We start from the raw sequence: 27,184 nt of genomic DNA, 5'->3' as shown, positions 1-27,184 counted from the left end.
CCCTCGGATGGGCCTGCGTCCGTTCCTGGTCCTGCTGGGACACCCTCCCCCGGCAAACCAGGGACGTGGCCTTGCAGGTTATGCGCTCTGTACACGCTGGCCCGGCCCTGACGCCGGGGCGCGGGGGTCGTGTGGCACATTGGTGGCCGAGCTGAGACGGCGTGTCCGGATCCAGCCACACCGCACACACGGGCAGCACCTGCTGTCACGTCCCCTGGGCGGCAGGTGCTGATCACCAGCCCACACCCGCTGCTCCCATGTGTTCAGTGGACAACTGCAAAGCACCTTCTGTGGGCCAGGCCCGTGTGAAGTGCTGGGCCGCTGGCATCTGCGGGGGAGGGGGAGGTCTGCCGATGGCAAACCAGGGGACAGGCCACTGACCGGCGTCACTGCTGGCCCCTCTGCAAGGCCAGGGACCACTCCAGACCAGCATGAGGTTTGCTGACACCTTCAGGAGACTCGGAACTCACCGAAGGCTGTCACACCCGAGGTGGCGTTTACTGCCAGGAAGGGGACAGGCCCAATGGAGCCAAGGGGACCAGTGCCCTCGTGCCCAGCTCCTCGAGGGCCTGGTCCTTCCAGGGCTGGTGGGGAGACCCTGGCCTGACCGCAGGGCCTGCCTCCCAGCCACCGGAGTGAGCCCGCCCGCCCCGAGTCACTGGTCACTTTTCATGCCAGTAGTTTTTAAAGGAAAATAGCCAGTTTGAAAATCACTCCCATGGGAAAGGGATGGAGACTCCTGGCCCCTCTTCTCTCAGCCGCCGCACGGCCACCCCCACGGCTGGCCCGCTGCGGAGCCGCTGCGTTAATCTCCTGTGTCTCCTTCCAGCTGCTCAGTGTGGAAACACAAGCGTGTAGGGAGACACTTCATTTCCCTGCCCCGTTTTCCTCACGAGAGCAAACACTCTGCACGCACAGCCCAGGGCCTCCCGTTCCGCACGGACGTGCCTTCCAGAGCTTCCCCGGACAGGAGCCCGCCTCTCTCCGTCTTCTGATGGCCGTGTGAAGGTCCCCCGGGCGCAGCGCCGGGAGTTATCCAGCCAGTCGGTGGGAACTCGGGAGTTTCCCCAACACGTGTTATTCCAAAGGTCGCCTCGTGAAGTGTTTTTAGAGTCACGCCTCAGCAGATAGCTCCCTCCGTGTGCCGCGGCCCGGCGGCAGCTACGGCATGCGTTCTGTCCGTGCGCTTGCTGGGTCTCGGGGGAAGCCAGTGGCGATCGGGATGGACTCTGCCCGGTGTCCCTGTGCACGTCACACTGTTCCGCACACCCCCGCTGCTGCTGGAGAGGGTCTGCGGCCTTCGGGGTCCTCGTACCTCCCACGAAGGCCCGGGACATGTGATTTCTGGGGCCCACGAGTCCTGTGCGTTCCCTTCACAAACTCATGTACCAAACTCTGGTCGAGCACAGCGGCGGTGTGGGGATGATGTTTTGGTGCGGAAAACGCACAACCGCGTTGAGGGTTATGGGGAGCACAGAGCGAGGGGACCAGAGGCAGGCAGAGGTGGGCAGCGTCAGTGCTGGCATCTGGGAGTGGGGGTCTCTCTGAGGAGGTGACATCTGTGCAGAGACCTGCGTTCCTGGAGTGACGCAGGGCCACATGCTCACGGGGGAGACTGCCCGGCCGAGGGGACGGCCGGTGCGAAGGTGGGAAGGGTGGCTGTCGAATATCCCTCCTCGCCCCCAAATCCCAAATGTGGACACAGGCCACCCCAGAGTGCAAATCACAGCGGTTCGCATATTCAGAGTGAACCCACTGTGTGTCCCACAACCGACCCTTTGCCTGGATTCCCTTCCCTCCACACCGTCGTGGAGAAGGACCGGCTGCGCGGTGGGCTTCCCGCAGAGCCCCCTCTGGGCCTCCTGGAGGACGTGCTCAGCCCCGGCCTCCTGGTCAGCAGCTCGGTGAGGGCGTGGTGGGGCCGGGCCAACCCAGAGGGCAGGCGCCCCGGTGTTTCGGGTGCATCCAGGCACGGTGGGACTTTGCTCCTTGGAGAAGGAGGGCGACGCCGATTAGAGGAGGTGACAGGTAGGAAAACAGGAAGTGGCCCCGGGAGCTCTCTCTTCACCAGGAACTGTCTCGGGGCGGGAGGGCCTTTGCTTAAATGGAACGGATTCCTGCCCCCCCAGGTGAGGCCCACAGGTCCCTGATGGCCAGCACTGGAGGGCCGAGATGCAGGCCGGCTCAGACGTCCTCCTCCCGGGCCACCGCCCGGTGATGGAGATAGAGCCACCTCCAAGGACACACAGGGCACAGGCCCACCTGCCTGCAGCTTGGGCCACCGCGGTGGGGCGGGGGCGGCACTGCCTTTGGGCGGCCGAAGTGAGCCGTCACTTTGCCCACGTTTGGGGGCTCTGATGCCTCCCAGGCTGAGTGGCGACCGAGGCCACAAAGGAGCCAAGTCCCTTTCCTGCCAGGACAGCGGGAGTGATTTCGTTCATGCAAGTGAGGGCAGGCCACCCCATCTGGGGGCCCCGCCATCCAGGCACCAGAAATGTTTACGGAAGGGTTTATAATTGAATGGCTCCAAGCAACACCAGATCCAGGCTGTGCGTGGGGAACCTGTTTCCCTGGCTGCCCCGCAAGCTGCCTCTCACACGGCAGCGCTGCGTTTTCCATATGCTCCGCCTGAATCCTCCTCCGGTCGCCAGGGTTCTCCCTGCTGTCCTCTCCGTTCTCACGTGAGGACACCGTGTTGCGGAGAGAGTGAGCGGCCCGTCCTCGGCTGGACGGTTGGCTGTCGCAGCTCTGCACGGGGGCAGGGTCCCATTCACTTAGGTCTCAGGATTTCCGAAGGTCTGGTTGGAGCCTTGACGCCGCGTCTTCTCCCCAGAGGACAAGTCAGTGTATCGGGTGTTGATAGGACAAAGAGCATCGTGAGCAGCAAGAAGTGACAACCGTGAAATCCAGGACGGGACACTCGGCGTGCCTGTGGTGAACCCCATGTGAGCGCCCGTGGGCCAGCGGCCGGCTGGTCCCGAGTCCGGGCAGAATAAAGCCCCCTCAGGTGGGAGAGCCGGGCCGTCCGTCAGCAGTGCCGAGTTGGGGCACAGGCTTACTGTGAATACAGCTCGACCTAGACAAGGTCAGACAAGTCTTCATCCAACCGGAGTAAACGTCCCTGGTGGACTTCATTGATCAGCTAACCCACAGCGGCTACCGGCCCTGGCCACCTTAAAATGCGAGAGGTGGCCGTGTGACCCACTCTGGTCATTTCAGTGTGTGGGTGCCGTCTGGGAAATGCCTTAGAGGGAGCGTAAGAAGATCGCTTCCTAGCACTGCCAGTTCCCCACAACTTATATACCTTTGTTTGCACTTGGTGGTGTGAGGATATGATATCAGGAGCTTTGGCAGCCTTTTTGTGACCGTATTTAAGGCACAGGGTTCAAGCTCGGTACTGAGACACTGAGCAGCAGAATTACCAGCGGAACTCCCTACCCACCTTGGACTCAGTTTCCTTTTATTCACAGTTGAAGGTATTGTGAATTGGAGTAGTTTAAAAAAAAAAACACAGCCCATTATAACACTAAGATACCCACAAGAAGACTTGATTAAGATGTTTATGGTGGTTTTGTTCCTAACAGTCCCGGCCCAGAAACAGCGATGTCCACCCACGGGCATGGAGGCACCATCGGTGGTACCCAAATCAGCGGCAGGAGGGGTGGGCACCAAGTGCGTGCCGCCCCAGAGGAGGGTCTCCGGTGCTTTCAGCCCACGGAAGGGCATCGTACACAGAGACTGGGCCCTGTGTGATACCAGGTAGTGAAACTAATCTGTGTTTTAAAGGAAGCAGGACCCTTGACGTCTCCAAGGGTGAGGTGGACGGCAACCCGGACGGGGCAGGAGGGAATTGCTGGGGTGAGGGTCCTGTTCTGTACCCCGAGAGCAGTGACAGGTTCATAGGTGGGCGTCTGTGCTGCTGTGACTGTCCCTGCCCTCGGCAAGTGAGTCATTCACATGCTTGGGTGTTTCGGGGTGGATTGCACTGTAACACTTGAAAGGCCCCCCAAAATACGGCTGGTCGGTGGATGGTAGCGGGTGGGGGGTGGAGGGATTTCTGACAACATATAACGAAATGTTGTTGATGGTGGAATCCGAGTAGCAGGGCGTGATCGTTCCCCACCCGATGCTGGTAACGCCTCTGTGTGCTGGAACTTCTCATGATAAAACGGGGGGGGGGGGGGCACTAATGCCGGCTCATGGCCCAGGGGTGGCTGCTGATGCGTCTCGTAGCGTACCCGGCAGCCGTGTCCTTCCTGCGGCGAGGGCGGTGTTATGGAGATGGGGTTTGGATCTCGGAGTCTGGATGAGCCAGGGCGGAGCTGGCCTTCCTGGGCCTAAATTGTTTACCTGCAGCTTCGGGGGATGCCGGGAGGACGCCTCTGCCAGACTCAGAACAGGCGCGGCTGCTACCCAGCAAGCTTAGCCTCAAAGCCCAGAACACACCCGTAAGCCGGGGACCGCAGGATCCGGTTGCCTTGGAGGTTTCCGGGGGCGGCATTGAAATCCAGGCCCCAGAAGCCCTGCCCCTTGGGGAACCGTGCGGGAAGCCGCAGCCTCCCCTCTTTTATTAGCATCAACAGCTTCCCTGGTGCAAGCAAATGCCGGTGGAAGGCTCTGGAGCTTAGCCCGGCCCTTTCCAGGCCCCGGGTGCATAGGGATTGTGTTTTCGGAGCCCCTGGTTAATCTGTGCAGAAAATGAAATGATGAGGTGACAATTAATGACACCGAAATGGAAAGCCCCTGAGCACATAGTCCAGGAGCTTCTACTTCGCTCCGGAGCTGTTCTGCGATTCACCCGCAAGTCTTGCCAATAATCGCTTAGACTGGGAGGAAGAGAAAGGCCCCGGGCGTCTGGGTTTGCCGGCCCCCTCCTCGGGTCACCATGGCACGCGGTCTTCCGACTGCAGGAAGTGGAGGCACCGCCCCTCGGAGTCCCTGGCGGACAGAGCCGGGCCTGATGCTGACCAGGGAGGCGTCACCGAGACACAGCTCCTCTTTGCAGGGGAATGAAGAGCCTCCGTCCTCGAAGCCTCATCCTGTGCATTGACACAGCAACGCCTTTTATAAAACAGTTTGAAACGTTCCATGTGCAAGTAGTATTTCCCCCCAGCTCCAGCCTCCGTCCAGGTCCGCAACCTCAGTTCCTCCCTCCCTTCTCCGTGTCCACCCCCCTGCCGGGCCGGTGCACGTCCTGTCCGGGCCCCTTCCTGGCATCGCTGGGCCGGGTCCCTTCATCTCCCACAGGTCCTCAGCGTCCGACAGGTACAGCGAGCCGGCCGGTCCCCAGACCGTCTTCATCATCGTCGGTCTGCAAACGTCTCTGTTGCTTTCTACACCTACTCGTTCTGCTCCTGCTTTGGTTTGCCGACACCGAGGCCGTGAGAACCAGCCGAGCGGTTCCTGTCGGCGGAGGCCAGTGGCTCTCAACACTTCCGGAGCCTCCCCCCACAGCCTCTGGCAACCCCCGATCTCTGACCTTTCGAGGTCTCCAAGGTCTTGCCTTTTCCGAGATGTCTTGGAGTGACCATCCTACAGGACGAAGCTGTCTAGATGGGCTTCTCCCACTTGTTCATGTGACCTTGAGGTTCCTGTGTCTTTTCAAGGCTCGATAGCTGGGGGTTTTTTTTTTGCACTGTGTAATGTTACGTCGTCGGACGGACTCAGCTGGTTCCTCGTCACCTGCTAAGGGACGTCTCAGCCGCTTCCCGGTTTCGGTGCGGAGACGTCCGTATGCAGGTTTTCGTGTGCACATACGTTTTCGATCCGCTGGGTAAACACCGAGGATACGGTCGCTGGTTTGTGTGGTAGGAGTGGGGCGGGTTTCGTGAGAGACCACCCACGGGGCTGCCGTCTCCCACCAGCGGGGAGTGCGGCTCCCTCTGCCTCACGTCCTGCCGTGTCCGGCCATTCTCAGGGCTGCGACCTGGGGCCTGCTTGTTGTTTCGGTTTGCGTCTGTCTGAGGCCACGCAGGGGACACGTCACCCGGCGGGGCATGCGCCCCCCAACAAGCCTGGTAAATCAGGGCCTTGGAAAAACCCGGTTTTGTTTCTGGTTGGGGGCCCTCAGGTCCAGCCCTACGAGTCGCACCTGTGGAACCATGTCCGCATGCGCCGCGGTCCCCACTGTGAATTGTGCCTGGGCCTCGGCCTTCACCACCTCCCTGTGTGGTTCGTGCTCCTGTAGTGACATGAGCACCAGGCCAAGTGTCCGCGCAAGGCAGACCGGTGAGGCCGTCCGATGCCTCACTGTGCGCACACCTGGAATCGCCGCAGGGCAGCAGGTGTGTGCGAAGGTGGGGGGTCCAGCGGCGGGGGCCAGAGTTACCATCTTCTGGTCATTAGACCGTGGTGTCCTCCACGGGCCAGGCACACACAGTGGGGCCGCGAGCTCAGCCTTGGAGCAGGGGCCCCGGTGAGAGTGGGGGCCAGGTGGTGTGTGGCGTGGGCTTCCCTGTGCAGCCTCCCCCACAGACTCACCTGTGCCCCACCTCCTGGCCACGACCACCTGCAAGGTCTGCAGACTTTGCCCAATGTCCCCTGGAGGGCCAGCCAGCCCCGGCTGGGACCCACCACTTGGGAGCCCAGCTCAGAGTGGGGTTTGGGGCACAAGGGTGCAGCAGGGTCAGGTGGGACCCGCCCACCTGCCGAATGTGGCCGGCAGACCGATCCACGCCGCGCCGGCTATTCTGGCTGCACGGACAGATTTCCGCCTGGAGAAGGGCTGCGTTCATCTGCCGAGGCCAGGCAGGGCTTTTGTTTCAAAGCTCAAGTCCGCTCTTCCCAGAATTTCACGTCTCCGCAGAGCCTCTCAAAGCCGGTGCCCAGGCAGCCCTCCCAGCAGAAGCCCACCCCGCCCCGCCGCCCACCCCACTGGGTTGCTGCAGCTCCGCCGTCTGAGAGGCTTCCTCCCCTGGGCTGTGCAGCGAATCAGTACAAATGTAGCAACTTGAAAGAGCGTCCCTGTGTTAGGGCTCAGCTGACACAGCTCGCTGTGCCGTCCCATGCAGAGCTGGCGCCGGCCACGGTGCAGGTCCCCGGGAGCCCATGTGTGTGCGGGAACCGCCGGGTGCAGACAGCAGGCTGCAGCGCCAGTGGAACCGGGCCCTCTCCAGCGAAGTCCACGTGCAGCAGCACCCAGCTCCGAGCAAAGTCACATTTTGTGACGTTCATCACGGGCCGTGCAGGCGAGGGTTTCCACGCTGGGAGACCACGGGGTCAGGACACACAGGGCTCTCACGTGCTGATGTGTCTCAGACCTTCATCTCTTAGGCAAACCCTGGTCTCCTTGGAGCCAAGGGGGCCAGTGTGTTTAGCAAGTCGTTTTAACGCAAGACTGGGAGGGGGGACGGAGAACACACGTGTGCTGCCCTCGATCCGCTCACGCTGGTCTGGGGGGCTCCCTGAACACACCCGCGTGTGAGAGGTGGGCAGTGGTCTCTCACCACCGCCCATGGCCTGGGTGGCCTCATAGTGACCACCGGCTCATCCCGTTTGCTCAGCCATGTCCGACCTATAAACCACTCACCGGGACCTCTGTCCTGCCCTCTGGGCAGTTAGCAGGACGGGGGGTGAGTGTAGTGTTCTGAGTGGTGACCTTCCAAGCCGTAGCTTTGTGTGCCAATGAGAGACACACAGCTCTGCATGTGTGTCAGTGAAAACCGTCTGGAACAGTCTGAGAGCGGCCGGACCAGAGTGCGAGCGAGCAGAGCGGGGGGCCCCCGTGGACAGGTGGCCGCTGACCTGGCCTCTCTCTCTCTCTCGTCTCCCTGCAGGGCCAAGGTGAAGAAGGGCGTGAACGTCCTGAGCGCCCGGAGCAGCGAGCCGCAGCTGTGGGACGTCCGGCAGGAGGTGGGAGACGGCGGGAAGCACGCCACCGCCACCGTGGTGTGCCAGCGCCTGGGGCCCGGCAGTCGCGAGGGGTAAGCACCGCCTCCCTCTGCAGGCACCACGCGGGGTCCTCGTGACCCGGCGTCCGCCTAAGACACTCATATCTGCTGCTGCCCAGCAGGGCTGCTAACCCTCGGCCCTCACACCCGGGCGGCCCCACGTGGCCCTGGCTGCCGTGGCTCAGCTGGTTGGAGCATCGTCCCATAAACCAAAAGGTGGCAGGTTCGATTCCGGGTCAGGGCGCGTGCCTAGGTTGTGGGTTTGGTCCCTGTTCCAGGTGCATACAGGGGGCAACCAATCGATGTTTCTCTCCTCCTTCCTCTCTCTCTAAAAGCAGTGAGGAAACTGTCCTTGAGAGAGGGTCACAAAGAGGGGACGGCACCGTCTGGCAGGTCAGCTGGAGGGCAGGGCACCGGTTGTGAAGGTCCGTGGTCCAGGCGTTGGAGCGGAGATGAGTCAGCGAGATTCTGCTCTGCTTCGCTGAGGCTCACCCACCCCCTTCACTGACACCTGTGTCCCCTGGGGCCATGTCACCTCCCAGTGCCCTCCCCACGGGACCAGAAGCGGGCGGCTTGCTTACCAAGTGTATATTCGTGGTGCACAGGGCTGGAATTGTCACCACTGGGGACGGATTTAAGGGCAGGAGGTGACAATCGGTGGCAGTAATGCATAAGGACGTGCTGAGGGACATCCAGACGGTTATTTAAAGCCCTCGTTTCCTCGGCCTGGAAGCAGCACCTGCTCGCTGTAGCTGGCAGGACACAGTTATGGGGCTCACGGAGGTCAGGCCTCGTGTGCCTGTCCCCAGGGCGCCGCCGCCGCCGCTGGCGGGCTGCGTCAGTCCCCTTCCCACACCTGGAGCATCTTTGTGTAGTGACTGTGCCGTGGAGCTCATTCATCCTAAAATTTGGGGTCACTACCTGTGTACAGACTGTGAAACTCTGGTCCCTGCCTCTGGCTTCTGTGGACAACACGTCTCCTGACATCCGGGTCCCTGCACCACTTCTGACGGCGGTGACATCCCGTGGTGTGGATTTACCGGGACGTAAACCACCACGTCTGTGTCACGTGGGCCATCCACGGGGTTTCCACGTCTTACCCACATGGGCAGGAAGCTCCTTTCTACGTAAACCTCTGTCCGCTTCTCGTTTTGCTCCAGGCTCCTTCTTGGAATCAGAAAGTTCTGTCATTTCGAGGCTCTCGGTACATTCGGTCAGGGTATTTTCCTGTGGGGATTAGCCATAGGGACAGACAGACAGACGGACCCTTCCTGGGACACGTTTCCTTCTGTGAGTGCTGCTCCGCCGCAGAGAAAAATTCCGCCCCTTCTCACTTTGCTGGAAACCCACCTCGTCCCCTCCTTTCATGTGCAGCCAGCGAAACACCTGGTGTCCCGAACAGCTAGCTCCCCAGCTCCAAACTCAGCCTTCTCCTCTGTCACCCCGAGCACCGTTAGGACGCCCGAGGGTGAGGCCTGGCTGTCCGAAGGCAATGCCTGGTCCCTTTGTGTAAGCAAGAGATGATGCCAAATTAAATCTCCTGTGTCACATGCACAGGAATCTGATTAGCCCACCCGATTTGTGTGGATTTTGCAAATAAAAAGGAACTTATGTAAATAGTTCTTCATGTCACATCCAGAAGGTGTCTCCGGGGGAGGGGGATGCCTTGCTGGTAAGCTCTGCGCAGTCCTGAAGGTCACCCCGTTAGCTCCGGGCTTTTTCCAGAAACCATTCTGGGCGAGGCTGGGCTTTCGGGGAGTGTCAACCCACCATCCGCCGCGCCTCGCTGGGAGTTTTGGCAGAGGGAGCCGAGGTCCGACACTTGTGTTCCCTCCGTTTCAACCCCAGAATTGTCGGCCCCCCCTGGGTTAGCGTCAGGCCGGCTGGGGGAGGTCTGGCCGCCCTCTGCCCATTCGCTGGTGTTAGCACGAGGTCTCCTCAGCCATGTTTGCCTTTGTGGGAGAGTGGATGCGCAGGACGGCCATCGGGGTGGGGTGACACGGATCCAGAGCTGCTGTGAGAGCCGGGTAGATGGGACCTGTGTTCCCAGCTCCTGTTCAGTGACGTCGGCCTCAGGAACTGGCGGACACCCCGAGTCAGCACCTTCTGGTGATACTGGAGAGCCCACCCGGCCCACTGCAGCCCACGTCCGCTGCTCACTCCCTCGCTAACCGGGGTCTCCAGACGCCACCGGCTGTCCCCCACGTGGAGGTGCTGTGCCCTGTGCCAGGCACAGTATCTGGCCAGAGCCAGGAACTCGCCCCAGATTGCGCCTCGCCCCGTCCCACCCGGACTGCTACTCACCGCAGCGTTTCCTTGGAACCAGCATTAAATTGTTCTGGCTTTTAAAAACCCGCCTTTATTTTTAGTAATAATATCTTTGAAATCATGCATCTGGGGTGCTTTTATTATGTTCTAATGCACACCACATCGAGGACAGAACTTCGAGAGCTGTTTTAGATAATTATCCTCGGGTTACAGCGGGAACGTGGTTCACGGGTGTCCTCATCCCAACAAGAAAGAGTAGATGTCTGTGTGCACGGTGGGCATTCTGTGAAGCCAGCGGGGACCTCGGGGCTGCCGCCTGAGCGGCCACAGTCGACACCGGCTCCCCAGGGAGGGTCGCCCTGCCCCCGGCACCGGCCCGGCCCAGCCCCACTGACCGCTGCGCTTCACCAAACACCTTTGCCTACACCGGGTCACATCCGCCTTCTTAAATTTCCCTCTTGAGCGTGATTACTGCACTGTCGCGGTTACGGCCTCTTCCGGGAGGTAGGTGTAGCGTCTGAGAAATAGGGACCCAAATGCACCCCGGGTGTCTCACAGCGCCCGGCGCCCCACAAAATGCCCTGCACACGTTATTTCCGTGCGGCTCCCTCTGGCTTCTGTGGACAGAGGGGTCTTGGGCTTGGGGAGATGAAGGAAGGATGAAGCCATTGCAGGGAGGAAGCGTCCAACCGAATGTGTGTGCCAATGGTTACGAACAGTTTTTAGAAACAACTTCCGTCTCTTCGGCAAATGGAGACGCTCACACACACTGCAGGCGGGCGCCGGCAAGCCCGGTGTGAATGCGCGGACCCTGCTGACGTCCAGCCGCGCTGCCCGCGGAAGCGGGGGTCCGAGGGTGGGGCCGATGCTACGCCAGCTGCACACTCAGACTTTCTGGCTTTTGCTCCCTTCCTTGTCTTTTTATTCAGCTTGTTTTCATTAATGCTCATGGTTCACTTTGATGGTCGGAGACACGTTGAAAACGGTTGTAAGCCTGTGCCGCACGTCACCTGTAATGGCACGGTCATGTTGAGAGCAGGGTTTGCCTCCGGCTGGGACCCCCTGGGACGGACCTTCTCTGAGAGTCCGCAAGGCTGACGCACCCGCCCGAGCTCCGTGGTTCAGGGGCCTGCCTGCCGGCATGAAGGGGGGACCTTCACGCATTCAGAGGGTCCCCGACGTCAGGCAACCTGGCCCTCGATTCTGCGTGCCTTCCTGCTTGTCCCCCTGCAGACCCTCCTGGTCACACACTCCTGCTGGAGTGTCAGGAGCTGGGTGGCTGTGGATGACGCTCCCGGTCTCAGGGCACCGTGAACTTGGGAGGGCGGAGGAGGGGCAGCTGTGGCCCGTGGGCCCCGGGGCTCGATCGTTCTCACTTGGACGACGGACGAGTCAACCCCAGGGGTCTAAGGCGTGTTGTCCTGTGTCACTTCACTAGGGCACAGCTTCCCTTTCTGCTGTGACGTCTCTCTGCTCCCTACTTTCTTCTGTGTGCGGGAGAGCGTAGGTAACCCACGCATGCACTTGTGACCTCGGAATGTACACGGAATGACACGCCCCCTGCTCCCCCAGCTGCGGTGCCCGGAGGTCACCAGGCTTGTACTTTCTCTGGGGCACAGGGGTCCCCGGTGGTTTGCTGCCTGCGGTGCATCAGGAGCCTGGCTTCCTTCTCTCCGATGGCTCTGGGTGCCCGAGGGCCAACCACATTCCCACGGTCTGAGATGGGCACCAGCCCCCAGAGCCCCCAATGGGCGAGAGTCATGGACGCTAGTCAACAGAGGAGTATTGTTGTCTTTCTCTGAAGAACAGAGAGGAGCCTGGGAACTGTTTCGGGCCTGGCGGTGGCCCGGCCGCCCCTGTAGGGGCCATGCCCACCGGGAACACATAGTGAGTCAGACTGACGCAGCCCCGAGGGAGGACCACAGGCGCCCCCTTCCTGCCGCCCTTGTCTCCCTGGGCCAGTCTCCCAGAGACCGGGGACCCCGCCCCCGCCCCTTCTGCGACGCAGCCTCCACTCCTACAAGCGTTTACAGGACAGCGGCACCCCTCCCTCGGCAAACCCCTCCGGGGGTTTGTTCAGGAGAAATCAGAGCAACACTTATTAGGAAACTTAAAAAAAAGAGTCGGGGGAAGAGGCCGCCTCTGAGCGCGGAGAGATTATTCTAATAACTTTAAATTAGTCCTCGAACTCACCGACCGCTCTCCTCCCCGGCGCGGTGACAGGTTGTTCTGCGGGCTGCTCTGCCAGCCGTCCCGGGTAACCTAATAACGCTCTTCTCCCCATTTCGCACATCACATTAATTCTTCATAAGTGGGCCTTATTATTCCTCGCTTGTCCCATCTCCGCGCGGCGTTTTCTCTGCAGCGCTGTGTAAACCAGGCCGGCTAAGTGGCAGAGGCGTCTCATCCATCATGCCTGTCATTGTCAACCCTGGGAGGAAGCACCGGTGCCTCCGTTAAGGGCGCAGGCACGTCCCCTGACTGCGCGGCTGGCTCCAGGCCGAGAGTGCCACTTCCGCGCCTCAGCGGGGGACAGACCAAAGCGAGTCACTCTCTGGGACCTGCAGTGGTGACCAGGGAGGTGTGCATGGGTCTGGGTGTACAGGTCGGCTGCTGTGACGGTCCCCCGCGCCCCCCCCCCAATCACTGATTCAGCAAGAAAGAAGTCAGTTTCTGTTTTGTTTCACGGGTGAGGTCGTGAGGCAGGTCCACTCTGCAGAGGCAGGGGGCCCAGACTCTTCCCAGTTTGTCATGGCAGCACTCCAAAGATGCTGCTGCAGTGGACAGAGACCGAGATGGCAGGTCACCAGGGCAACTTCCAACCCATAACCAGGGACCGGGGGGAAGTGCAGAGCCGGCCCCTGCTTTTGAAGGCAGGATCCAGAGATATACAGGTCCCTTCCGCTCCCATCCTGTGGACAGAATGTAGCCCCAAGGCCACACCTAGCTGCAAGGGAAGCAGGGAAGGGTCGCCATTCATCCTAATTAGCCAAAGGGGTTGCTGGAAGACAGATGCAGTGAGTGATGTCTGACCCACGTGGGAACCTGAACACACTGGCGAGTGAAGGGGAAGGGACGACGGAGGTGGAGGCAGGTGACCAGGAAGAGGGGGCTGTGACCTGGGAGAGCGTTCACTCGTCAGACAGAGAGACTGAGGCTCTGAGGTCCTGGAGCCCAGTCTGGTGGGATGTCCCCCCGACAGGGAGGAGAGGGCTCCAGGGCAGAGAGCAACCTGGGCGGGGTTTTCAAACAGTCCAGACCCACCAGTGGGAACCAGGAGGGCCCAGGGGAGCCGGCTGGTACGACCAGGGCAGAAGATTTAAGGCTGCGCCACCTCCAGCCAGAGCTTTCTATGGCTCCCTCAATAATGGCAGTAATGACATAAAAGCCAGACGTCCCTCTCTGCAGAGCAGCTGCCGCACCGCTGGCAGAGCCACGCGGGGCCTGCGTCCTGGCTCCGTGCCACTGTGGAAGGCGCTCTCAGGCCTCAGGTTGTCGTCTGTAAAATCGGGCCGGGGTAGGATCTGCAGGAGCTAATGGCAAGTTCATTGTAACCTCTGTCTGAGCGCTGTGGTTGTTACTTAACGATACTGTGTGATTCTTATTATTTCCAGCAGCCTCGCTAGGGAGCTCCCCACCCGGCCTGAGGGCCAGCCCCCGCCCAGCAGGGCCCCGCACCCACCGTGGCCGGCGGCTGCCCTCGGCCGCCTCGGAAATTCCCGTCTAGCTCAGTGACCTCTGACTCTTACGATAACCCCACGTGGTTGAGCGAGAAGGATCTGCCATTTGGAATCAGCTCTGCCCTGTGTCTGCTGAGCAGATAGGGGAAGACACACAACTTCTCTGAGCCTCCGCATCCTTCTCTGAAAGGGAGGTGGGGTCGCCCACCTCCTGAGTCACCCACCTCCTTGGCGCCGAATGGCCCTGGTGCTCCCGGGGAGGCCAGGGTTCTGTCTTGGGTTGGCAGCGTCTGATGCGGTCTTGCCCCACCCCTCCTCCGGGCCTCCTCGGTTCAGTAAGTCCGGTGCCTTACCCGTACCTGAGGTCGGAGGGGGCACAGGGGCCTGATTCCCCTGCAGTCCCCTCTCCGCGGTGTGGCTTTCAGTCTCACAAACACAGATGTGAAAGGCACTGACTGGCTCTCAAATGGGGTAACAAGAGAAGGAGCCTGCCCTACCTCCACAGAGGGGTGCGTGTGTCTGTAAAGAATCCATGTCTCAGATCAGGGGGCTCCCCACCGAGGGGTGAAGGGTGCAGGCAGGGCAGGGTGGGGGGGAATAAAAGCACACTTTTTATTGTCCATTTACACCGTCGGCTTTTTGTCAGCCAGGTGGCACCGAGACAGAGCCCGCGCCCGAAGCCGCTCTCGGTGAAACGCACCAGGTAAGTGGGGAGATCAAGACAGTCAGCAAGCAGCTGTTGGGGGCGATAACATTCAAGGGGCTCCTTTTTTTCCCTGTGAACACTTAGTTGCGCTGGGCTTGGATTAATTTTTCACTGTCTCCTGCCCAACGGGGGTAGCTTACACGGCCGCCTCGGATGGGACTTCGGGTGTGCGGCATCTGGAGCCAAAACCACGAACGACAAAAAGGAAAAAAAAGTTATCTAACATCAGAGACCAACTTCAGAAGCCCTGACGTGACTGCTGCCCTCCAAGCCCCTGGACTTGCTGTTTTGACCCGTCCCGGTGACTTTTTTATGCCGTTAACGTGAGGTGGGAAGGCCAGGCGGGGAAAGTAGCAAAAAGCAGAGAAGGCTCCGCTGTCCCTGGAAAGGCTCAGCGCCTGGGGGGAGTGGGAACGGAAGAGAAAGAAGATGCCGGGACGGAGACACGCATGCACGCACACGCCACGCCTGTCACACGGAGAACAGGCGCGGGACACGTCCGGACATTTCCCTGGAGCTCAGCCATCTGGGACGCGCTTTCGGCTGTGGAATAATTACCCGCCCCGCCTGTGTGCCTGTGTGCATGTGTGCGTGCGTGCGTGCGTGCGTGCGTGGGCCATCACAAGTCTTGCTTTGACGTGCGTGTCGGGAAGGACCGCTCTGATGAATGAGTCTCGGGGTCGACTTCCTTCCCGAATCTGGCGGGTTTCTCCCCGTTCTCGTGCCTGCGCTGCCCTTCGGGGTGCAGGCGGCGTGAGGTTCCAAGGCTGGCGGGGGGGCTCCACCTGAGACTCAGGCTGCCCCTTCCTTCCTGCTTCTCCATCTTCAGCGCGGAGTCCCCGCCCTCATTCCCCCCAAATCACCTCTTCCTTGTGTTCCAGGTAGGACGAATGGGAGGAGGTGGTGGCCACTGTGATGGAGGAAGGCTGGCCAGGTCTGCCTCGTTGGCTGTGACAAAGGACAGGCAGGGAGGGGAGCTTCTCCCACAGCCCTCCCCGCCCCTCCCCTGAAGCACACACTTCCTTCTGTGTCCTGTTTGGCGACCCTGTGGGTAGCCCTGGGTGCCGGTATTGTTACTATTACTATTCTTTAGGGAGTGATAGCTTTGACCAGCTTTTACTTTATTACAGGATACCTTTCCAAAGAATAGAAAAGCTGGGGCAATCACGACTCTCTTACAAAAAAAATGAACGTGTCAAAACTTAGTTAACTGGTGATTAATGAGGGAGCCTGAAAAATGTTATAACCATTCAAAGGAGAGGTTCGGAGGCAGAGACACATGTAGGCCAGGGAATAAACGGGTGCACAGGGGAAGCTCCTTCCACGTGGGTGAGACGAGAAATCAATTGTCCCCCCACTCGGCACACTTATTTGCATGTCTGCTGACAAGAATTCTGTGCCTTGCTACCATTTATCTACAGCTTATTGAATTGTAAAGTAAGTCCAACGTGACAAAAACCACAAACACTGTAGAGTCAGATACCAGAAATGATGCGCTCTTTCTCTTTCTTTTTGGTTCTTTTTTTTAATTTTAACTTTTGTTTTATTCTCTTTTTTCCCCCCTCTTTTAATTTTTTTGTTTCATTTTTGTCCTGTTATTTGTTTATTTTTCTCTTGGGAAAAAATGTGCCCTGTGGTGGGTCATTTCCCCCCACACACGCTCAGCAGCCTCACGGTCCCCTCCAGCCTTCCCAGCGGTCCCCACGCAGCGCGACCTCTGGATTCTCAGAGACTGACACCCACCTCCCCCACTGTCACCTGGCCTTGAGGGGGGTCGCAGAATCAGCTGAGCCCCCGCGTCTGTGAGGTGGGGTCAGGGCTCTTCCTTCTGAAATTATTTGGGGTGAGGAAGAGTGGGCCATTGAAGGGGGCAGGGGACAGGTCTGTAGGGCGCAGTGTCGGGTGCTCAGTGGGTTAAAAGGACCTGTTGGGGGCACGTTCTCCTGTTCAGTGGCCGCCGCCGTCTCTGAGTCCCGTCCCTCAGGCGAGACGCACCTCTGCCTCCGAGAGCGGGCAGGTGACAAGAGCCGCTGCAGCCCTCTGCCTCCCTGTGCTGGAGGTGTCACTGCGCACTTTGCTTGCCGTACCTGCCCCGTGGGCCTTGGACGGTGGTGGCTGAGGCCACGTGAGGATGAGGAGGTGCGGGGGGTCGACCCAGGCAGCCGCCGATCCCCAGAGTTCAGCCTCTGTGGCTGTCATTGCTGGCATGATGGCGATGGTGCTAAAACACGTGTGTCTTGTGGTGCAGGGAGAGGCTGGTCCGAACTCCTGAAAGGAGCTTTAAACATCCGCCTCTCTTGTGCTCTTCCACACTTTGTTTACGGAGCTGTGACTCACGTACCGTAAAATCCGCCCTTTTCAGTGTAGCAGTTCTCTACGACGTGACGGACTTGTCCGGCCCTCACTCTGCCGGAGCATGCGCATCACCCCAGAAGGAGGCCCCCTTAGCCTCCTGGATGTTTCACACAAACAGGGCCACACACGACCAGGCCCCCGTGGCCGGGGTCTCTCCCTCGGCCTCGTGTCCCCGGGGTCCTCACGCTGCAACCAAGGCTGTGTCAGAGCCTCAGTGGCTGAGTCACAGTCCACTGTGTGGGTGGCCCCTGGGAGCCTCTGTGCCCCCCCCCACCCGTATTGTGGTAAAACTGCAGATAAAAGGGAATACACAGGGTCCGCCACAAATAACGCCCCTTTGTTATCACACAATCATCAGCGTGTCCTTCTGCAACGTGACAACAGCACACGCAAGCACGTCCGATGGCACTTAGGGGGAAATGTTCTTATCAAAACTATAAATGATCACACCCCTACTATTTCCCTGCCCACCACACTCAAGCAGGCGTTAGTTCTGTGCTTGAGCACACGGCGGATGAGTTGACACATACGTCGGGAAGTGGTCGCCACGGTCAAGTTCACTGACCCACTGTCACCTGCCCAGGTGTGTGCGCTGACGGCCTACTCCGAGCAAGTCTCACTCACTCACACGAGGCAGCGTTATCACCGCAGCCGCCGTGCTGCGCTTGCCCACCCCACATCCGCATCGTATCGGAAGCCCGTGCTCCGGACCAGCCACCCTGTACTGGGAGATCACACCCCGAGGTCCCCGAAGGAGCCTTGTCCCCCAGCCTGGGAGACCGTCCCGCAGAGGAATCGGCCCGTCCAGGGAGGGTGTGAACTGGCCTCCGGACACAGGCAGACACCTCACACCCTGCTCCCACTCTGCCCTCCTGAACTGGCTGCTCATCTGTTTCGGGTTTTGTGCTCCTGTGTTGCGGTCACAGAGCGAGCTGTGGCCTTCATTCAGGTCCTGCCCGCACAGGCTGTCAGAAGCCTGGAGAGGCCACCCTCCTGGCTGCAGACCCTGGGCGCTCGGGGGGAGGGGGGGTCTTCGGGTGCCTGCGCCAGAGTCTCCTAAGTACCGTGCGTGACATCTGTCATAGCCCCAGGACACACATGCTGTTCCTATTCAGTCCGTATCTTATATTGCAATCGGCTTTATCTTCTACTTCAATGAACTTGTTTCAGGAGGAGACTGTATCACTCCCATCTGTCAAACACCCAGTGCCAGTGGCCAGGAGTAAGAGGCAAACGCAGGAATAAACGCAATCGGATTCTTGGCCTGGGGCCCCCCCGCTCCACATTCTGCTGCAGCCCCATGATCCTACCAGGCTGCCCCTCCCCTGAATGCCCCGGGAGAGCTCTCATCTTAATCCCCGTCTTTTGTAGGAGCAGAAGGGCGCATTTAAAGTTGGAATGTAGGTCATGCCTTGAAGCCAGCAAGCTGCCTGCCTCCTGCCTCCCGACCAGGGAGCCCCACTTAAAACCGTCTTGAGAGCTACCTGCTGGATGCCAGGAACGGCTGGGCAAGCAGATGGCGGGGGCTTGCCCCACCCAGGGCCCAAGGCCTCAGCAAAGGTCGCTGTCGACGGGGATTCCTGTCTTCTTCCTGGGCCAGCGTCCCGTCCCCTCGTCAGAGCTCCGCGGTGCCCACTCCTGACTCACTGTCTCTGGCGTGCCCCCCAGTCACACTTCCCTCTCTCCCTCCCCCCCATCCAAAGCCCTTCCCACCTTCGATGCCTGCTCCTTACCCGATTGTGAATTATCGGGTGCAAAGAGTCTCCCCAATAGATTCTTTCTTCCTCTGTTGTGGCTGGGAAATTTCGTTTCCTTTTCTGTCTTTTTGAATAATCAAGATAGCTATTTAGAAAGCAAATATGTCATAAAAAGCGTTACTCCAAATAGAAATGATGAGGGAGGGTTTATTTTTAGGGGATTATTGGTACCCGCTTCACCCCCCCCTTCCTGAAGCAATTGGGCCAATTTCCCAGAGTCTCGTCAGTGGAATCCTGGGGCAACAAACGAGGGAACCCACACCCAAGGGGGGGCCCAGAGAAGAAGCGTTCCCTGAACAGGGGGCGTGGCATGGTGAGGGGCGTGGCATGACGAGGGGGGTGTGGCGAGGGGCGTGGTGTGATGAGCGTGATGTGGCGAGGGGCGTGGCATGGTGAGAGGCGTGGTGTGGAGAGGGGCGTGGCAAAACCAGGGGCGTGTGGCCTCCATCCCGGGCTGGCTGCAGACTGGGCGCGCGTAAGCAGCACTGCCCTTTGTGCCGCTGCTGACGCTGCCATCTGGCGCGGTCTCCTTGGGCAGCACTTCAATGGTTTGCAGATTTAAATGCCTCGAACCCACGACTCAGCGGGACGTTTGTGACAATGTGGCCTACGGCCCGTGGGCCTCCATGCTTGGACATCTTCCACAGCATCGTCCGTGACGAACCGGAAACAACCGGTTGAATAAACCCAGGCACTTCCCTCCCACGGAATATTATATAGCCATTTTAAATGAGCTATGTCTGTAGCCACTGATCTGGAACGCTAAGAAATATTGCTAAGGGGGGAAAAAAATGCCGGGGACCCAGCCATGTGTGTGGCACCCGAACGCTTCAGGGTAAAATATGAAGCGAGGGTTCAGCATCCAATTTCATGGGTGAACCTCAGGGCCACTGTGGAGTGGAACAGCCGGGCGCAGTGGGACGCACGGGTCCCCGGAGCTGCTGGGTTCCTAGCGACAGGAAGTGCGGTGTGTGTGCGGGCACCAGGGCTGGGGGAGGGGACTTCAGCTCTAGTGGGGACACAGCTGAGATTTTCACAATGGACGAGTGAGTCCTGCAGACCGGCCATGGGGACGACTGCCTAAGAGTGACTGTGCCGCTGGACCGTGGGCTCAGTGGCTGAGATGGTCAATTGCGTGTTATTATGTGCGTTTTACCTGAATTAAAAGTAAAGCAAAGAAACATATTTGTAACTGAGTGGCAGATCCCGGGAAAGCTCTTGATGGGAAGATGGGAGGGGACTTGAGAAATTGAGGGTCAGGGACGGGAGAGAAACTTTGTTTTGCCGAGTTCCTTTCTGTAGCATTCGGACTGTTACTGTGTTTGTGCTGCATAGCAAAGCATCTTTTTAAGTGTCCAAAAGAGGGCAAATAGCGAAAATAGCCAAATGTACTTCAGCATGTGTTATAAACACATGATGCACGCTCATATGTAACTTATACCATATATTTTTATTAATGCGTTGTTTACATAGTGTGTGTCTGAAAGACCTGTTTGGCGGTGTATATTTATTTAGCGATCCCTGACCTATTTCACAAGACCAGACTTCGGCTCTGTCGTGGCTGAAAGGATTATTAGCTGCGGGGAGAGAAGGGATTGGACTTGTATTTTTCCACTGTTACATAAGCAAGTAAAACCGCCCGAGCGCCGTCTGGACTCAACTGCCCCCCCCCCCCATGTGTGAGACTTGACCCAGGCATTGTCCTGGGGTCTTTTCCCCCTTTCCTTTTTTCATCCCTGGTGGCAACAACATTGTGGCCAGTGTTAAAGAGGAAGTAACCTGAGAGAGGAAGGGAAAGCTGGCTGGAGGGCCTGTGGCCGAGGGTGGGGCAGGCAGACCCAGCAGCAAGAGCGCCCTGTGGACGGTCCTGGGACCCCTCCGCCCCCGTCTCCGCCCGAGGGTGTCTCTGCAGCCACGTTCAGGTCCCATCCCAGCACCCTGTCCACACCCCAGGGGCCTTGGCACCCCTCCGAGTGTCCTGGGCAGCCACTCTTCCGCCTGTGGGCGTGGAGACAGGGGGCAGGGGTGGAGAGAGGTGCAGGGCCAGGGGCCTGGGGACCCGGAGCCCCAGTCTCTGCCCCTCCTTTCACTCACTCCGACGACACACACAGACTCTTTAGCCCTCAGAGGGGGAAGAGGTGGAAGTGACATTTCTCGGTGCCGCCTCGTTCCGAGACCGTTTCTCGCTCTGGTGGCGTCTGCAGTGGGTGCTGGCCACAGTGACTGCTGCTGGCCAAACACCCCTCCAGGCAGGGATCCCAGAGCCCCACATCCGATGACCTTATTGGTATGGAGCCCACGGTGACATCCCGTCACCGAGTCTCTTTCTTTAGGGACCATTTAGCATGTGGGCCCCGGCCGTGCCATTTGTCCTCATCAGGCAGTGAGAGGTCCGGGCCCGCGGGGGCTCCGAGGACCGAGAGCCTTCTCGTCAGGAGCCCGGCTCTGCAGTGGGGCATGCTGGGACGCCTCTGCAGTTCTCGTGTTTACCGCATCCCTTCCCTACGAGGAGCAAGCTCCCCTCCCCCTCCCTCCCTGCTGTCTTTCTCCTCTTCTCTTTTCAGTGAACCTGAGAGAAAGCTCTCTGCCCTCAGCCGGGCTGGAAGCCTGGTGCTTTTCATTTCTAAGCCAATCCCGCGAGGGATGCGCCTTCCCCATCACTGCACAGACCTCGGCGTAGAGAGGGCATCTCGCCGCTGGCATGTGGGGTTTGGGGCCCCACCTGGGTGTGTCCCGCACCTGCGTGGGGCCTGGAGTGGACCTGACCTGGGCTCAGGTCCAGGTTCACGGATGAGTCAGGTCCGTCCTAACTCCTCCCGGTGGGCCGAGTAGAGCCACGCTGCAGGGCCACCGTGAGGACCGGGGGTGGTCACCGTGCGTTAGCCCCCGGCGCAGGGACAGGCTAGGGGGCCGAGGCAAACCCACGTTCACTGCCCAGGGCTGCATCCCGGGTGCCTGCGTCCCCTCCTCCCCACAGTGGTTCCCGCCTGGCCACAGAGCCCTGCAGGGGGTGCCACTGCTGGGGGGTTGATGGGGGTGGGCGGGAACAGGCAGGGAAGTGTGTGGGGCTCCTGTTGGTTCCCCCATTTCCCATCGTCATTAGCACCGTCACCGTCCCCACCCTTGTGTCCAGGGGAGCGCCATGGTCTCCAGCCCGCTCAGCCCGGAGCCCGGGGAGCCCATGGCTAGGAGTTTGCTCCGAGATGAAACGGCAGACTTCCGACGGATTTCTCAGAGGGTCCAGTTCATTCCGACAGCTTCGCTCTCTCTTCGGCAGCTTGCGAGTCACCTAAAAATGTCTTTTTCTGAGCTGGAGGTCCCCTCGGAGCCCTCGCCGAATAGTTCCGGCAGCAGTGCCTTTGATGTGAAAAGTCTCCCTGCTCCCCAAGGCGGCCACTCCCCGGCTCGGCGGGGGCGACCTCGTCCTTCCATCTGCACAGGCGGCTGGCCTGCCCACTTCCTCTTGGACGGCCCAGCACAGTCCACAGAGCTGGGTGGGCCCTGCTCCCTGGAGGACGGGCCGGGGGAACACTCTTCATCCTGTATTTTTTCATTCACGACTTGCTTGCCCCATACCAGTCCCCGCCCCCGCCCCTGCCACAGGCTCTGCTGATGGCTCGCGGGGGACACACTGTCACCCTGGTTCTCGACCCTGCCTGCCTCCCAGGTGCAGCCCACCTCGGGGTCAGGACACAAGGAAGCGGTTTTTTTGAGATCCAAGAGTGAGATGCTGCCTCCAGGTCCCTGGGAGGAGGTGGGGACGGCCTCTGAAGGCCCCGCTTCCCAAAGCGCCGACCACGTCGTGGAGACCATGCCGGCTGTGTCCAGAGTCACCGCGTAACAGTGGGCGGAGGATCTGGACCCCAAGCAGGCCATCCTTTCACGAAAGGAGAAACCGAGGCACCTTACCATGGTGCGGCTGGGATCGAGGACATTCAATAGGAGGGCGGGGATGGCTCACGTAAGTTCTCCCCCAAGGATGTGGTGGGACCCCCGTTGCAAAGAGCAGTGGGGGGCGGAGCACCAATGAGCCCCCCCCCCGCCAGCTCCAGTGACACCCCGTGTCTCCGTGCACCTGCTCAGCCTCCTCCTGCGTCTTTAAGGAAATAAGCGGGGAACCGGCGGCAGGTTCCAGGGGTCCTTGTGGTGGGTTGTGACCCACTGTGGACAGGGAGCATTCACTTCTGTGTCCCTGGTACCAGGTGACAGCCCCTGGCACACGCGGGGACTTGGAAAACGGTTGGCAGCTGGGCACCTGGGCGGAGGGCTCGGGGCGGCGTGACCCCCACCACCGCCACCCAGTCCTTTGAGTTGGAGTGTTGGCGCTGCCGCCAGGCCCTCCACCACCCACTCCGGCCACCGACTGTGAGCGGTGCCCCGCACAGTTCCTCCAGCCCCTCCCCTGTGGCGCGGCGGCGCTCGGCGGGCGTCACTGTCAGCTGGCTCTGGAGCTGGGCCAGCGGCTGCCTCCTGTGGCAGCTGGAGAAGGCGACCTTGCAGTTCTGGCGCCCAGCGCGTGTCCTCCCGGGAAGGTCTCCACGGGCTCCGCTTTCCGCTCCTCTTGGAAGGCGTTCAGCCCTTCTGGAAAGGCCGATAGCTCCGAAGGACGCGCCCGCCCGCGTCTGGGGCTGGGCACCGACCGCTTCTCCCTCCTGCGGGGAGATTAATGGGACCCTGACTCCAGGCGGGAGAGCGGCGTGCGCGTATCAGGAACTGGTCCGGGAGCGATCACTCATTCATTATTCATCCCGCACACACGCTCCGAGCCCCTCCCAGGAGTCGGCGCCTCACGAGGGTCTGACGGTGAACAAAAAACGCTGTGTTCGCTCTCGTGGTGCTCGCTTTCGAGAAGGGGGAGGCGGGTGCTGAACCCGGTGCTGACGAGTGCGTAATGTGCTGTGTGCTGATACCGATAAAGCGGCAGCTGAGCCGAGGGTAACCAGGCGGATGCTGGGACGGGGGCCTCGGGGCTGTCTGGGGAGGGGCGGGATCCAAGGCCCCAAGGCCCAGGAAGCGGGGGTCTCTGCGTCCCCCCAGGGCTGCCAGAGTGGAGCCAACTGGAGAGAAGACGGTAGAGAGGACGTTATGTTCCGGGGAAGGGACATTGTGTTGTGAGGACTCGGGAGGTGGCCCCGGGCAGTCGCTCGTAGAGGTGCCGCACCAGTTCCACTTCCGCAGCGGGTGTTGGCGCCGTCCAGGAGCCCTGGTGCGCAAGGAGGTACATGCCCTGGCCAGGAGGTCCAGTGGGTTCGAGTGCTGTTCCAGACACCAAAGGGTTGCGGGTTCGAGGAGGAAAAAAAAAACCAGTAGACACAACACCATTCTTCTGTCGTTCTACCTGCCTTGCTCTGGGAGCCACAAGGCCAGTGAGTGAATGCAGATTCCAAATTCACGAAGGTATTTCAGGCTGGAACACGGTCCACTCGGAGTCCGCAGCTCGGCCCGATTGTCCACGAGGTGGATCTGGTGGGAAGGGTTGTCATGGCGCCAGAGGAGGGAGACCCGTGGTGCTCAGACACCCTGCTCTCCACCACCTCGTCCACAGGGGGTAGGGTGCTGTCCGGTCGTTGGTCAGCACCGAGGTCTGGGAGGTCTCCGGGTCCCTACCCAGTCTCTGAGGGGCAGTCCCTGACGTGCCCGGTGCCCCACCCCCTGACCGCCGTTGTGGGAGGCCAGGCCAGGGTGTGTCTCAGTTGTCTCTCAGCTGGCCTGGGATGGGGTGGACCTCCCACTGCTCTCCCTCCAAACTCAGGCCCCGAGGGCAGGGAGGAGATGGGGGCAGGCCCTGGGAACCCCGTGCTCCAGCACCCCAGCCGATTGCCACATCCCGGCAAAGTCAACAGGGGCCCTGGGACCCCTCAGGACTCAGGCAGCGAGCCGTGTTGACCAGAGCCTTCGTGAGTCACCTGTTGCTGCCTGACCAACTGTCCAAAGCTTGCTGCCTTCCAACAACTATGATTTCTCACAAGAAGCAGGGCGATTTCCCCACTGGTTTTCTCCAGGCTCCCGTGTGGAGCTAAATTGATCTGGTCCAATAGCGTGGGGCTGGGATGGACAGTCCTCTCTCTCCCCACGTGGTCTTCCTGGGAGTGTCTTCCTGGCCAGTTGTATCTGAAGGGTGGGCTCAGTGCTTCCCCTGCTGTGGCGACCACCAAGGCCGTGCTGGGGGGCCACCCCTGTGGACACAGAGCCCCCGCTGAGCGGTGTCTGGGGCCACACCCCCTCCACCCAGACAGTGAAGGTCCTTTGGCAACTGTACTTCCTCAAGTGTGACAGAACTCAGCTAAAATGTCAGCTCCTTGAGAATGGAGACCACACGCCCCCTGGCACGGGAGGTCCCAGGAAGCCCCAGGCTTGCTGCAGCAAACCTTGGCCGGCGTGGAAAGTGGAGGGGCCGAGGGGCCTCTGGGGGTGTGGCCGGGGCGTGCACACGGCGGGGGGGGGGGCTAGCAGGACTGGAGGCTTCCGCCAACTTTCTCCCCACCTACCAATAGCGCCACTTCCCGCGTCAGGGACGGTGGAAAATTCGCTCTGGTATCCGCCGGGGTGTCCTGTCCATCGCCACTTCTGCCCCTGGTTTTCGTCATTGAGATTCCCCCTGACTCTGACCTATGCTCCGCCTCCTTCCCCCCGGAGTGTGGAGGCTTCTGTTCAATTCCGCCTGGCATCACAGCAAGGGGAGGTAACTGTTGCTGATCACTTGCGGGGCAGATTCGCTTCAGCACCACGGACAGCTCTGGGTGAGCCAGAGCATCCTGGGGACCTGCGTGTCCCCTGGGGGGGGGTGGGTCGGAAGAAACCCTTCCCAGACACACCTATGTGTCCTCTGCTTCGTGAAATAAACTGGAAGTAGGAGGAATAAAACCACGCCTGGCCCCCACGGTTCCGTCCCCCTGGAGCGGCCTCCCCCTCATGGGGGGTTTTCTCCGTTTTTGTGAGCCCCACTTCTGTCCACAGGCGTGAAGCAGTCGGTTGTGGGTGGTGGCTTTTGACCCGAACCCCCTGACGTGCCTCGGCGGGGGGTGGGGCGGCCCTCCTGCCTTCTCAACACACCCCCAGACTCCCTTTATTTACAGGATAAAGTCCGACAGCTAAGACGTTCGGGGAGCCGGGGCTCCCAGAGCTTCAGATTTTATCGTGGTTCTTGGCAGAATTTATTTGCTCTGGAGTAAGAGCCCTTTTTCTTTAGACACTTTTGAAAAAATATTTTTACTGCAATAAGTCTACACTATTGATTTAGCAAGTGGTAGTCCTGAGCGGTTCTCCAGAGTTTAGACTCGAGGGTTTAAATTCCTCCCTCTTTCACCCCAGCTTCACGGCGCCGGGTGGGAAGAGCCCCTGGTCCCTTCCCGCCGGAGGCTCAGAGAGAGTGGGGGACCCTGCCCACCGACGGAGCCGCGGACACACGCCTCTCTTCTCCGTCCCCATCTGCCCGCACTGTGCCTTCATTGTGCTGCGGCGGCGTGTCTGCCAGGGACAGCTGTAGAGTGACAGCCCCGAATGAGTCCCACAGGGGACAGCAGAGTCCGCACCCCTCCCAAGGCTCGTGTGCAGGGAGGGGAGCGGCTGGCCCGGCCCCAGAGGGCCATGTTTTGAAGGTGGCTTTAGGCAGCCAGACCTACAGCCCCGGAGGGCGAAGAACAAGGTAGGGCAAGACCTGCTGGAGACACGCGGAGTTGACCTGTGGGCCTTTCCCAGGGCCAGGCTCTGTCCTCAGTGCGTGAGACTTTGCCTCCTCGTTTCCACTCTGGTGTCCCCGCTTTGCAAGTGGAGAGAAGGAGGCAGATGGTCCGGACGCCCCCCCCCTCACTTTCCGAGGCAAACTGTTCTCTCTCGAGCTTGTGCTGGATGCATTTCCCCCAGAGGAGCGCCCGGCACCCCGTAAATCACGCTTCTCTGGGCTGCACTCCCAGCCCAGAGGACACCGGCAAGATGCATGGGTCCCGGGGCTCGGCGGGTGAGGTGACTCTCCCGTCACCTCCCGCTCCTGGCTGTCGAGGAAGCCCCGGAGGCTGCGTGGGCACCTGCTTCAGTGGTCGCGCTCCGGCAGAGGGAGGGGTTTCTCTGCCACGCATCACGGCAGTGGCAGCGGCACACACTTGGGACACGGTGTTTAGGTACATATGGTGTCTCTCTCTTTACATGCTACGGGGAAGGCCCTACATTTCCGTGCACACAGCAGCCTTCCCGGTGGGTGTCCGCGGAGACGTGGGGGCCGCTCACCCACCCCTGCAACCCCACTTAGCACCCGGGTGGGGCCTGGGCTTCAGGTCCACCCCACGACCCCTGCCCTGTGCTGGGAAGCCCTCCCTCCCTGTTGGCGCCAGTGCCGGTTCTTCTGAGTCGGCAACTCCGCAAAGCGTCCTCAGCGGCGCCTTCTCTGGCCCCTGCACGAGCCGGCCCATGTCATCAACACTTCAGATGGTCCATCGCCCGGCACAGTCACTCACCCAGGTCCTCAGAATAGGACAGCGGCCCAGACTGAGCGCTGGCAGGTGGGTGGGACCAGGTCCCCCCACCCTGTTTGCA

At 60.3% G+C, this 27,184-nt stretch overlaps 1 protein-coding gene across 1 annotated transcript in view; it reads left to right on the top strand.

Annotated features, from left to right (window-relative positions):
* TMEM132C (transmembrane protein 132C) overlaps positions 1-27,184 on the top strand; it is a 142,627-nt gene that overhangs the window by 81,023 nt on the left and 34,420 nt on the right. The window contains exon 3 of the mRNA XM_053669604.1: positions 7,776-7,922. Within this exon, the coding sequence (XP_053525579.1) occupies positions 7,776-7,922 (147 nt within the window). The remainder of the gene's footprint in view (positions 1-7,775; positions 7,923-27,184) is intronic.

This window comes from Artibeus jamaicensis, unplaced genomic scaffold (assembly GCF_021234435.1).
Source record: "Artibeus jamaicensis isolate MK-2021 breed Jamaican fruit bat unplaced genomic scaffold, CSHL_Jam_final contig_525, whole genome shotgun sequence".
Classification (NCBI taxonomy): Eukaryota; Metazoa; Chordata; class Mammalia; order Chiroptera; family Phyllostomidae; genus Artibeus; species Artibeus jamaicensis.
Note: the sequence above shows the minus strand (reverse complement) of the source record. Positions and strands in the feature narration are given on the sequence as shown.